This window comes from Pristis pectinata, chromosome 30 (assembly GCF_009764475.1).
Source record: "Pristis pectinata isolate sPriPec2 chromosome 30, sPriPec2.1.pri, whole genome shotgun sequence".
In the NCBI taxonomy this organism is placed as follows: Eukaryota; Metazoa; Chordata; class Chondrichthyes; order Rhinopristiformes; family Pristidae; genus Pristis; species Pristis pectinata.
The window spans coordinates 9,544,555-9,558,422 of NC_067434.1; the positions used below are offsets into that span (position 1 = coordinate 9,544,555).

General features: G+C 42.4%; 1 protein-coding gene across 1 annotated transcript in view; it reads right to left on the minus strand.

The window, feature by feature from the left end:
* Positions 1-10,612, minus strand: part of antxr1c (ANTXR cell adhesion molecule 1c) — an 82,762-nt gene extending 72,150 nt beyond the window's left edge. The window contains exon 1 of the mRNA XM_052041650.1: positions 10,247-10,612. Within this exon, the coding sequence (XP_051897610.1) occupies positions 10,247-10,398 (152 nt within the window). The 5' untranslated portion in view covers positions 10,399-10,612. The remainder of the gene's footprint in view (positions 1-10,246) is intronic.
* Positions 10,613-13,868: the final 3,256 nt, after the last annotated feature.

The following is a 13,868-nucleotide window of genomic DNA, read 5'->3' on the forward strand; positions in this document are numbered from 1 at the left end:
GGATGCAAAGAGCCACATTATGAAATCCCATATCAACCCCATGGATTACATAAAGAGAAAGGATTTATCTGTAATCAATGTCCAAAAATGCTGTCATACAGATTCACAGAAATTATCTAGCAACCTGCCATGAGAGAATCATTGTGTCGCCATGTTTCCTGTATTTTGGGGAGAAACAGCAGGTCCACAATGCAGAAGGTTGATCATGAACCAATCCAACTAGTGCTACCTTTATTGCTGACCTCATTGAGAAAGCACCTAGAACAAGTGAGTGTCTTGAGCTTCAAGCTTGAGCAACCGTTTGTAGTTCCATACCCATTATCTAATATTGCTTTTAGTAATATTTCTACCATTTTCTATTTGGCCTGTGCACTGATTTCAGAATGTCTTTCCTATATACCTTCAATTGATTCTAAACCATAAATTTTCATTGTTATCTTATATAGATGGCCACTTTAGACTTTAAAAAGAATGTATCTTGAGCCATTTAAGTAATATATATCACCCTGCTTACCAAGAGAAAGTACAGATGATAATTGAATGCACAAATTTTGTTAGTCAATAATGCTTCAACATCATACTTCTTTTCTTTATGAAAATTCTGCAGCACATTGGCACAATTTTATATTAAAAATCAACAACAAAGAGCATTTAAATAATGGACCAATAAACACACTGCAATAGTAACAATTTCAAAAACCAAGAGCAAGAATAAGACACACAGTGTGAATCTATTTCTGCAGAATGAATTAAATGGCGTGTTAAAGCACACTTAGTACAATAGGTGGTTGATAGTTGGCACAGACTCTATGGGCCAAAAGGCCTGGTTCCGTGTTGCTGTTTGCATTCCACCTCCTCCCAGGTCCATCATACTTCAGCTCATCCTATCAACAGGCATTTTTATTCCTTTTACAGAAATCTTTTGAGTTACTATTAATCAGCCCACCAAGCTAAGCACTGTAAAATAATAGGCTTGAAAAATTGACAAGAAAATAATTAAATGCAGCCATTGAAAAAATCAATTGTGAAATGTATTTGCGAGGGTTTTCCATTTTATTCTTGGAGAGAACGAATGTTGAGAGGCTATCCAGTTGAAGAGTCTAGAACTAAGTACTGTGCCTCAAGATAAGGGATCAGTCATTTAGGGCCAAGAAGAGGAGAACTTTCTTTGCTGTTAATCTTTGCACTTCTCTACCTCAGAGAGCTGTGGATGCAGTGATTATATTCAAGGCTGAGATTAATTAGACTTTTGGATGTTCAACCATTCTGAGGTTATGGAGATTAGGCAGGAAAGTGGATGAGGCCAAAGAGCAGCCTTGATCTAACAGACTGGGGGAATGGGCTTGAGTGGCTGTACAGCTTACCTCTGCTTTAATTAATGTTCTTGTGATTTTACTTTATCATGGAATCCAGATTTCGCTGAGCTGTTCACAATTCTTGTTCATACAACTGTCAGAACCATTAGCAGCTAAAGCAACAACAAGTACAATTTCTATCAATCAATTACAGCATGACCATATCTTCCCATATCTTTGAGCCTGAGCAAATACACGTAAAACCTTCCCTTCCTGAGAATATCTGACAAAGTCCCTGTGTAGCAGGTTTTATTGAATATGACTCGTGCTTATTGTACTGAAGTGTAAGAACTGGTTTATATTTCTGGAAGAACAGAAAACCAAGTAAAATCTGAATATTGTTAAAAAATCATTAATAGAAGAAATATTTGCACTACAAAATAGAGGCAGAGAGAGAAAGAGATATTAAATGAGAACCAAACAAATAAGTGTTACTTAACTCTACAATTTGCATGCTTAAACAACTTCTCCCAAGGCTTTTGCAGTGAACCATACATTTACTATTGCCTGTGTAACTTACCCATAAAACATGCCATGTTCACCGTTATTTTGACAGTAAAATTCTACCTCTTTATGAAAACAAGTATTTTTTAAGCAGTGAAAATGTTTGCCCTCTCCTCATGGAGAGTACTGATGAATAATCCATTACTGACCACAAATTTCATTGGTTCCTTTTGTTATCTTACATATTTACACAAAAATTCAAATAAAAGTGCTTTTGGGAAAAATTGTCAAGCTAGGTAAATAGTAAATGATCCTAACAGACTTAAAAGCTTCAGAATCAGCAATAACGACAAGAATATTATATTTCTACTGATTTCACTGTGTAGGCTCAAGTGCACTGCAATAGCATTTTGGAAATCTTCAAATTTGCAAATGTCTAATCTTGTTCTCACCCAATATTTAGACATATGGGAGCAAACTTCCTCTGGACTTGTCTTGACCTATTGCTGTAACATAGCAAAAATTCACCCCCTCTCACATTCTAATCGGGATTACTAGTCAGGTTTATGCCAACCAAGGTCAGTTTAATAGCACAACCCATTGCATTTGAATGGCATTGCTGACCACAATTATAAAGGTAGGCACAGTTAGTGGTGTGTTTATTTTTTTCATTTTACTTTATGATTTTAATTAATCTCTCATAGTTTAAGGTATTTATCATTATTTTATCAGTGAGCTGTCAAAAGGACGAGATGCAGGGCCTCAGGATCCACCAACTAAGACCAAGGCATCACTCACTTAGCCTTGTGGGAGGGGTACGACATCCAGGCCGATCAATCTCGTAGAGTTGCACAAGTGCAGCCAAGGGAAAAGCACAGGGGATGTGTACTGGCAGCTGACTGGATCATACATGTCCTCTGTGTCTAATATTATCTGCTAAATCACTGTCATGTTTCCCTTACATGTCTCTTATCATTGATACTTGTGGGTGGAAGCCAGGCATTTTGACTGACAGCATATAAACAACAGAGGAGAAATACAAATCAAGCCCTGTAACCCAAGTTACATTCCGTTAACGCCCTCTCCCAAACCTGTGCAAAAGGGCTAGCCTGAGAACTCATATTTTGGAGATTTCATTTACTTCTAAGCTGTGGAACCCAGTATTGTGGCTGACATTCAGTCCTGTAGATTCTGCTGTGCCTCCTGCGTGAGCATACTGTCTTTGATAGATCTTTCTGGTTACAACTGAGCTATTTCAGCAAGGTTTTTCAGTGAAGCAAACCCCTTCCACTCCCCAGTGACGTGCCTTCTAAAAGACAGGCAGAGACTCTGCTTCTTAATTGTTGCCAAAAGCAGTGTAAAAGTAGTAATAGAATCATGTTCTGACTAATTACTCAATTAATTGTTTCATTGAGTGTCATTTTTTATGTATGTTTAAAAGTGAAACAGCTAGGTTCTTGGATTTAAATTAAAACTTCTAATATTTCTAAAACATCCACCAAGCAGGGCACTGCTAGACAAAATGGCCAGGCATGGGAAATGGATGTGAGTTCAGTGAATCCTTTCTTTGTACTGCTTGGCAGATTCCAAGGAACGCAGGTTCAAAGTGACCAGTTTTTCATAGCCTGTTGCTGAACTTAACCTACTTTCTCACAGGGGATTCATTAACTCTGCCATTAATAAACATAAAAGGTTTCAACACGCCGTGCTTGATTCTGCCATATTCTACCAAACAATCTGACATGTATAATTCCATGAGCAAAAACTGCTGGAAATATATAGCAAGTTGTTAATTTCTTAATAAAAGGATGGTTTAATGTTTCAGAGAAAAGATACTAACAAAATCATTCAACTATTCATTTAATAAATTACTACATTTAATTCAGGACTGGTATTTTCTTGTACTTTGATCAGATACTTCATCAATTGTCCTCTATGAAAATGAAAAATAGTAACGTTTTTGCTTTAATTTATGTTTTTAATTTTTAAGAATTAAATTTGAGATCCTGATGACAGAGTAAGCTATTTCAGAATCTGTCTGGCCTCCGTCCATGCTCAATGCCTGCCCCTCTACCACTCAGTATCAGGCTCACTTAATACAATATTATACTCTTATTTTCGGGAGTATCTTTCTTAATGCCAGTTCCAGTAGCAGAATGCGCCTCTCATATATTATCAGTAGCCCTTTCTTAATGTTGCTGCAGCTTCATGTTCTCTCATACTGTGCCATTGCCAGGGTTTGATCCTTGTTGACGCATTACAATACCAGAGTCAGTCTCATTACTAACTCTTTCATATATTCACTGAATATCATTGTAGCTCTCCCCATACCAACGATACCTCACAGCTACAGTGGGGGTCTAACTCCACTCCAGAACCAGAATACATAATCTCTGCAACATCCCAGGGCAACAGTGCTTATTGCAAGAAGTTAAGCCTGTGGAGCAGACTTTCAGCTGAGGCTCAATCAAATAATTCAGACACATGTCAAATTGCCTCAATATGATCCTAAAAAGCATTGGATTTTATTTCATTTTCCACATTTGCTAGCTGAGAACAATTAATATTTTGCAAAGTAATTAAATGCAAACAAAACACTTTGAGATGCTTCTGAGAGGTGTGATAATATGCTGTTTAAATTCATGTCTTTTATCTTTTCAGTGCTATGGATTCTCCTATTCAATGTCAGTTCTTCACACTCTCTCCCCCCACTGCGAGAACCGCTCATATACAGAGCATCTCCCACTCAGTATCTTTCACCAGGTCCCATTTCTCTCCTACCAAGTGTCACCTTCACTCAGTCGTTGCCACCTTCAGGATTTTACTGACTCAGAGGCAAAAAGTCTCACCCTTGTTGGAGATTGATTCAGTTTGCTTTCTTTTCATAAATGTGGAGATCACTGCCAAATTTACAGCATTCATTGCCTATCCCTATTTGCTTTTGAGAAGGTGATGGTGAAGCACCTTTTTAACTACTACAATCTGTTTAATTATGGTTTCTCAAAATGCTGTGGAATTTGGAGTTTGAGTATTTAGACTCAGTAACAATAAAGAACAGGAGCATATGACCAAGTCAGAAGCATGCCTGACTTGGAGAGGAATATGCTGGCACTCCAATGTACCTATGGCCCTTGTCCTTTTTCCCAGGTTATAGAGATTGTGGGTTTGTGGGGTGCTGCCAGAGAGTCAGGGCCACATTTTCCTGCTCAGTTAAATAGATACACAAGATACAGATTCATAGTCATGGCTGGATCATTCACTTACTGTCTTTCTCACTCAGACAAGAGTTACTCAATGGTAGAGCCTCTCTTACTCAATGCTAGATCTGATATTTCTTGTCCTGTGCTAATGGTAGGGTTGCTTATTCAGTAGTAATGTCTGAAATGTTTCCACACAGCTCCATTAAGAAACCCCCATTTGAGTGGGAAACATTTTCTGATTTTATATCACTATACTTTCAATGTCACCAAAACCTAAGGTCTTTCATGCAGTGTTGAGATTCTCTTTCCTCAGGTCAATGAGTTTGTCCTTATGGCTCTTAGATCTCTTACCTAATGACAGTGGTAATCATTGTCCCAGTATCTTTCACTCAGTACAAGTGAAACTTATCCTATGCTAATATCTTACCCAAAGTCAATGTCTTTCCACTCATCTTCCATGCTGGTGTCTCTCACAGTCCAGCCTCTCACCAAGGTTCCAGGAGCTCATAGATAATGAAGAACAGCAACATATTCCTGAGTCTTTCACAGAGTGCCAATCTCCTCTCTAATGCCTCTAGTGCTAATGCCTCTGTTATCAAATATACAGTTATTCTTTTCTATAAAGCCAATGCAATATAATTGTTTTGTTCTGATATCAGATGAGCTACCTGAGTTTGCCAGTTGCATATCTTTGGAACACGTTGTTTCTTCCAAAGTGGTCCCAGGCTCAGTCTTCTATTGGGAGGTTAAATCTCAGCTGATTGGCAAAACCTGGCACAGTGCAGGGACTTTCTGTCCATGTGGCCAACTTTGCCCTTAAATAGCTTACACAGCTGGTGATAGTCTGCCCTCAGCCTCATCAGCTGTCAAAACTTTCCAGTGGCCAACGGCATCACTGTGAAATTATTTTAACAATGTCAGTTTTATGGTCTATATGCTAGATCAAAGTGCTATATTTGCATTACTTCCTTCCTTGCTTTTGCTTGTCCTTGAAGCACATTTCTAATTTTTGTAGGAGAAACAATATGTAATAGCACAATTGTTAATCCTAAATAGCCATTTTCTTATTTAATAAAAAGTTTTGATTCCCATTTAATGCACATTGCCTTGCTTAAATAAACATGTTAACTAAGCTGCAACAATCTTATAAAATTTGAGGTTGCATGAGCTGGGGGAGGTGTCAGGAATAGTGGCTTCAACCTTTATCAGGATGGTAATGTTAAGTTTACTGTGGTCTAGGCCACTGTCCCTGCTATGACCGCAAGAAACTGAGCCTCAGCACATGCTGGGGTGAGTGAACCTATCTCAGTGATTCGTGTCCCGCAACTGAGGGAAAAATGATCCTGCAGAAGAAATGAATGAAGCAGTGGAAACCAAACGACTGATGGTAAGTGTAAAAGGAACATGAATGCAATTGTGATTAATTTATTCATTTATTAGCCCAGTAAAACACCAGGTAGTTAGGGGAGCAGAAAAGAAAGTGCCTGTGATCAGTCTCTAGTTTTCAATGATTTATTGAGGCTCAATAGTTTTCAGAAGCCCACCCTACAAATTTGCTCATTCAAATGTTAGATTAGGACAAGACTGGGCTTGATTAGGTGAGTGATAAAACATGATCAAAGACAAGAGAAAAAAAATACTTTCCCTCGCGACTTGATCCATATCAAAAATCTGTGTGTAAACTTGGTAGATGCTGTGGTGGAGTAAAGCACCTGCCTACCTTCCAGCACTCCAGGTGCATTGATTTAAGTCAGCACTGCTGGGATTTATGGGGTTGGAGAAGGGGTGCTTGGAAGAAAACAGGGGAAGGGAGTTAGTGTTGGAATAGTGCTCTCAGTGGAGAGCTTATTGTGCCAGTACAAGAACTCTGGGATAGGCATGCAGTGAACTGGAAGGTTGCCACTCCATTTCAGGTGCATGTCAAAACTTGATCGCAGACCTTCTGAACAGAAGAGCAAGTAAGTGCCTTAAGTTATGAGATAACTACTGGTATAACTTCAGAAGGTCTGCCCTAGTGTGACTTACTCAGTGCTAGTTTCTCATCCTTGGATTATTGCAACTTTTATTGAATTCCAGAAATTCTGACTCTAGTGCTATTGGCACTTGTACCAGTGCCAATGTCTCATTTCCAGTGTCAGTGCTCCTCACTCAGGACTAGGCAATCTATCATCCTATGCCAGGATTTCACGATCAGTGCCAATTTCCTTCTCTGTCTCTCAGCTCTGACAACCTTTCACTGTGCCTCAGTGACTCCTAATGCTTCTCACCCTTGGTAAGATTTTCTTAACCAGTGGCAAGATCCCGTAAGATGTAAGTATCCCTCATCCAGTCCTCTCTCAATCAATGGCATTCCTTATTCAGTCCTAGGTGTTCCCATCAGGTGTAATCATATCATTAACTCAATGCCAATTTCATTGGAATTTTCCTCATCCAACACTAGAAACTTGCATTAATGCAAGTCCATCCCACAACTGTTTCCCATTCAGTTCCAGTTCCTTTGTCATCAAACATCATTTCTGTTTCCTCAGAGACCATGCCTCCCATCTTCAGCACTGATATCTCTTTCCAAGTAAGGATTTCTTACTCAAATACCAGTGTATTTTTCACCCTGTGACAGCATCTCCTGCTCAGTAACTGTCCTCCTGTGGTGGTCTCTCCCACCATGCAGCTGTTCCCCATTAAGATAAGATACAATATCTTTATTAGTCACATGTACATCGAAACACAGAGTGAAACGCATCTTTTGCGTAGTGTGTTCTAGAGGCAGCCCGTAAGTGTCGTTACGCTTCCGGCACCAACATAGCAGGCCCACAACTTCCTAACCTGAATGTCTTTGGAATGTGGGAGGAAACCGGAGCACCCGGAAGAAACCCATGCAGTCACGGGGAGAACGTACAAACTCCTTACAGACAGCGGCGGGAAATGAACCCGGGTTGCTGGCGCTGTAATAGCATTATACTAACCGCTACACTACCGTGCCTGCCCTTACGGCGATGTCTCATGCACTAATATTCCTCAAAGACTCCCAGTACTTCTCATCTGTGCCAGTACCACTCACCCAGTGCCCTGTATCACTCACACGGTATCTCATCCAAAGGTGGCATTTCTCACCCAATGTAATATTTCTCATGGACTAACAGTGTTTCTCACTCAGTCCTTGCACAGATTGAGAAACAATGAATGAATGAAGCATATTGAGATTGAGTGAAAAACACTGCCATTGGGTGAAATACAGGCAGTGAGTGAGAAATACTGGTAGTGACAGAGATACTGGCATTGAGTGAAAGGCACTGCCAGTGACTGAGATACACTGGATGGTTGAGAAACCCATCAATAGACAAGAGATTGAGAGACTGGATGTGAAACATTTCCAGTGGCTGAAAGATACTAACACTAGATGTGAGAAACATCAGTCGCTAAGAGATACTATATGAGAAATACCACTCGTAGTGAGATTGCCAGTGAGTGAGTACTACCTTCAGTGTTGAGAGACACAGGGAGTCCTGAGAAAAACTGCAAGTGGATGAGAGATAGAGGCACTGATTAAAAAAAGTAAAAATTTAATGTCATGGTAATAGACTTGCTCTGCTACTGTCCTTGTGCCATCAGTACATTTGTCATCTGCAGATGATTTTTTTCACCCAGTATCTCTTAGTGATTAGTGGTGTCCCTTATGTACTGTCAGATTCTCCCCCACTGTTATTGTTTCGCACCCAGTGGCAGGATCTCAGCCTCTGGCAGTGTTTGTCATTCAATGGCAGTATCACTCAACTTTATCTTTTAGCCCCTGGCAGTGTTTCTCACCAGTGCATGTCTCAGCTACTGGAAATGTTTCAGACCGTGAAACGTCTCAACCTCTCATGGATTTTCCTCACACACTGCTCAGTCAATCGTGGTATTTCTCTCAAATTGTAGCGATCTCAGTTTCTGCCAATGCTTCTTACCCAGAGTCAGCAACTCTCATGAGCTGGAAGTATTTCTCACTCAGCCATTATCTCAGCTACCCATGATGCTTCTCAGTCAATGGCACAATCTCTACATGTGTTACTGGGTCTCATTCAGTGCCAGCAGCTCAGGCACTGGACATATTTCTCATTCCCCACTAGTACCTCATGGTTGTTTTTCCCGCTGTTAAAATCTCTGTCACCGCTGGTATTTCTCATCAGTGGCAGTATGTCAACTGTTGTTAGTATTTGTTACCCAGTGCCGTGATCTCTCATCAATAGATGATACTTCTTACCCAGTGCATCTCAGCCAATGCCAGTGTTTCTCACCCAGTGCCAGAACCTCCACCAGCACCAGTGTTCCTTATCCAGTGCCTCTCATCCAATGCCAACACCTCCATCACTTAGTGTTTCTCACCCAGTGCCAGTGTTGCTTCGCCAGTGCCAGCACCTCCACCAATGCCAGTGTTCCTTACCCAGTGCCAGCACCTCCACCAGCACCAGTGTTCCTTACCCAGTGCCAGCACCTCCACCAGCACCAGTGTTCCTTTCCCAGTGTTTCTCACCCAGTGCCAGAACCTCCACCAGCACGTGTCCCTTATCCAGTGCCAGTGTTCCTTATCCAGTGCCAGTGTCTCTCATCCAATGCCAACACCTTCATCACTGTTAGTTTCTCACCCAGTGAGAGTGCTGCTTCGCCAGTGCCAGTACCTCCACCAGCGCCAGTGTTCCTCCACCAGCGCCAGTGTTCCTCACCCAGTGCCACCGCATCTAACAGGGTCCGGGCACTTTGCCCGACGCCGGGGGTCGCCCGACCGCGGGGACGCGCGAGCGCCCCGAACCAACCTCAGCGCGCGCGCGCGCCGGGCGCGCCACCGGCGGGGCCGCGCGCGAGCCGCCCTCCCAGCACCAACCCGCCCCGCCCCCCCCCCACAGTGACCCCTACAGGCCCCCGCGCCAGCTGCGCCGCCCCGCCAACGGCCGCTGCGCGAGCCCAATTGCTCGACCCCCCCCCCCACCCCCCCCGCCCACCACAACAACCAACAGTCGCTCCGCGAGCCCAGCCGGCGGGGTTGGTGCGCACGCGCCGAGGGCTGCAGCTCCCGCTCGGGGAGCCCGGCGGGGGGGGGGGGAGACCCGCACCAACACTTGTTGCCCCCCCCCCCCCCGCACACCCCCGCCCGCCCGCCCACCCCCGCCTGCTCAGCACAAAGCAAATCAGTCTTGTTTGTAATCCGCACCTCGGGCGGGTGCAGAGAGGAACAAAAATAAAAGCCGGGATAAATAACGCGGCTCCACTTACTTATCCAAGACAAAGTACAGGTCGAAAGCTCCGTGACAGGACGGGTTGTCATCGGCTTTGTCCTCCGGGCCAGAAGCCGCGGAGCAGCGGGCGCCGAGGAGCAGCAGCGCGCCCAGCGCCGCTCTGCAGACGCCGCTCGCACACCTCGCCATTCTCGCCACATGAACTACAGCCCCCCACACACACAGCAAAAATAACCCCACTCCGTCGATGCTCAGCCACCGCCGCCGGAGCCCAGGGCTTTTCTACTGCTTTCCACAAAATTCCAACGAATGATTTTGCTTCCCAGCAAATTGGCGTTTGCGGAGCAGCACGTCAGCCCGAGATTCCCCTGCGGTCAGACTGACGTTTGCTCAGCCCACTGCAGAGGCGCCAACTGCTCACTGCAGCCTGGGTTCAACCCCGTCCCACTCCTGACACTGGCAGCCAGTGCACTCCAGCCTGGGATTCGCCCCTGTCCCGCTCCCTGCACTGCAGCCAGAGCACTCTGGTCTGGGACCAGCTCCCTGTCCCGCTCCCTGCACTGCAGCCAGAGCACTCTGGTCTGGGATCGGCTCCCTGTCCCGCTCCCTGCACTGGCAACTCGTGCACTCCAGCCTGGGATCAGCCCGCATCCCGCTCCCTGCACTCCAGCCAGTGCACTGTGGTCTGGGATCAGTCCCCGTCCCGCTCCCTGCACTGGTAACCAGTGTACTGCAGCCTGGGATCAGCCCATTCCTTTTCCTGCACTGGCAAATAATGCATTCCAGTCCCCTTGCTGCACTGACAACTAGTTGCACTGTAGCCTGCGATCAGCGCCCGTTCAGTTCCCAGCACTGGCAACCAGTGCACTGCAGTCTGGAATCCATCACCGACCCCCTCCCTGCACTGGAAACAAGTGGATTGCATCCTGGGGTCACCCTCTTCCGCTCACTACAACTACAGTATTGTTCCCTGTGCTGATAACCAGTGAACTGCTCATAGCAATTTGGGACTAGCCTGCGTCCACTCCTTGCTCTGGCAACCAATGCTCAGGCAGTGGTATACTGGTTGCCAGTGCAGGGAACTGGACTGAAACTAGAATCATTCTCAGTAACAATTTTCAAAGAAATAATTGGGGCTGGAAAATGTTGCAGGGCTGTGAGGAAGTACAGAGGAATTGGGCTGAAAGCACGACCACAATGGGCCGAATTACCTTCTTTGGTGCTGTGTATTTTCGTACATTCAATCTATAAAGTGCCATCAATTATTCTACATGCGTACACCTTAATTTAGTCTCACATCACAGTAGTTTGTAACCATTCTGTCCAATTTTAGCATGCCTGCACTTCCCCAAACCTTCTCCATCTTACATCAATCATTATAACAGCATTCCTTGGAATGATTGCATATAATTACTTGACAAACGCAAATATTTTAAATGATCATTTTTATTTCACAAAATTATCATCTTTAATGTCCACGTTCATTAATTGAGTAGGACGCGGTGTCTTTTATTTAATATGCAATGCTGGGGTTGCCGCGTTGTTGCTGCGACAATCCATGATTAATCATGAGGCTGGTGTTCTGACCCTAAGACGCTGGAGGTTTCCAAAAATACCATGCAGTATAAACTCGTTAGTAAGAGGGCGCTTGAGAGATAAAGTGCAAACGATACGAAATATTATCGTGAAATAATATTATTATGTTCAATTACGTCCAATGAAAGTAGTTATCTTTTCATCAGTCTGAACAATATAAGCATGGTGTTTCTGCATTTTAATGTACAGAAATATTTCCCCTGCTGTGACTTCTAAAGCCCAATCATAATTTATATTTGACCTCAAGAACCGAGTAGATTTGTTTTTCAAAATGTTGCGATATGTCCTGCAAACAGAATTATCTCAATAGTTTATAGCCTCAGAATCATCATTGAAATGTTACTTTTGAAACAATTGTTATTGTTAGCACCAAATTTGAAATGCCGCAGCTTTGCATTAATTAGGGTCAAAGAGTACATACAGTTCATTATATCCATTCAGTCTATTGCCTCGATTTCCAGCTTAAGCATTTAAACAAAAATGTGGTAATCTAAATCACATTTTCGTTTTTTCAATCACAAGTAAATTTGTAAATTACTTGGCATTGTTGATACTTGAAAAGTTTGAACGTTTGATCGCGAATTGTCTTGTCTTAATTTAGGATATGCCGATCAGAATTTACATTGCAATACAAATAAACAAAGTTAATATTGTTATCCCGGTAATTGTCAGAATGGAGTCTGAGAATAATTTAGCTTAAATTGGAACATGCATGTCTTGTAATCATTCTATAAATATGCTAAAATACGACAGATGCAAACAGTTCATGATGTTAACAAACAAAATCACAGCAGCAATTCTGTGGAAGGACAAGACAATTATGAAATGTGTACATAAAATCACACTGGCAGACATGAGATTGAAAATCAAATCGTAAACTGAGAGACGGAGGTTAGAATTGCAGTAGTTTGCTAAGAAGCCCACTTTTTTCGTCTTAGTCACAATTCCCATCGTATAATCAGTGCATTGAAATTCTGTTCTATAGAAGATTTGATTACTTTGTTATTGCCAACTGTTAATTTTAGCGGTATTAATGCAGTGATCATTTCTCTGCAATGTCGTCTAAGTGCAAAAGCAGCTCTTAAAATGGGATCTTTGGTCAAATAAGCAGGCGTTCTTGCAGCGATGGAGTGCATCTTCATTCACCGCGGCACAACTACCCCATAAACATTAATCAAAAGGGCTGGTTATTTCAGATGTCAAGATGTTCATAGGAATTTTCTGTCAGGCGTTGACACGCCTTTATTTGGAACGACATCTTTCAAAAGTGATGTTGCTCTTTGAACTGTAGGCATATTTGATTGTGACAAGATATTTGGCCATTATAGAAGCATTTTTACATAAGCAATTCGCAGATGACTTTTATATGGAACGAGTTAGACAACCGACCAGGAGCTGTCTGTCACGGAGTAGCTATTTCGCGTATTTATGAATTAAATGCAATTAGTTTAGTTTATCATGCAACATTAAATAACGAATTCTAGGAAAGAACGAACTAAGTATACAGTTTATCATAATGGTCAATTACATTAAAGATACTTTTTTAGAAATATAGAATGTAATATTTTAACGAACGTTAGAAGTTGTCTACAGTGATTCGTTTAACAGATGATTAAAGTCACACCGTGGCAATTTGTTTCCAGGTGAGTTGGAAAATATTCCATAGCATTTTGTAAATCATTCCGAAAGGATGAAGTTGAGAATTAATGACGTGCCTTATTGCATGAAATGTTGACAGGAAAAAGTGTTGCTTTAATTGATACAGCTGATTCCCGGGGGAGTGTGTATTTTTGACAAAAAGTTCATAATACTATACACATGAAATGGTTACAAATATAACCCCGTTTAGGGAACTTCCATTCGAGAACTTCCATTCCGACGAGAATTGGAGCAATTATTTGAACAATAAACAAATGAATTTTTAAAAATGTAATGTTTTCCCTCAAACAAGTGGCATACTTCCGATATAATCAGCACGCTGCATGGAGTTGTATCTTGTTCAACGAATGTGTTTTTTTTAAATTCTCCTGAATCGAAAGTACTTCTGAATGTCAAGTAGCCCC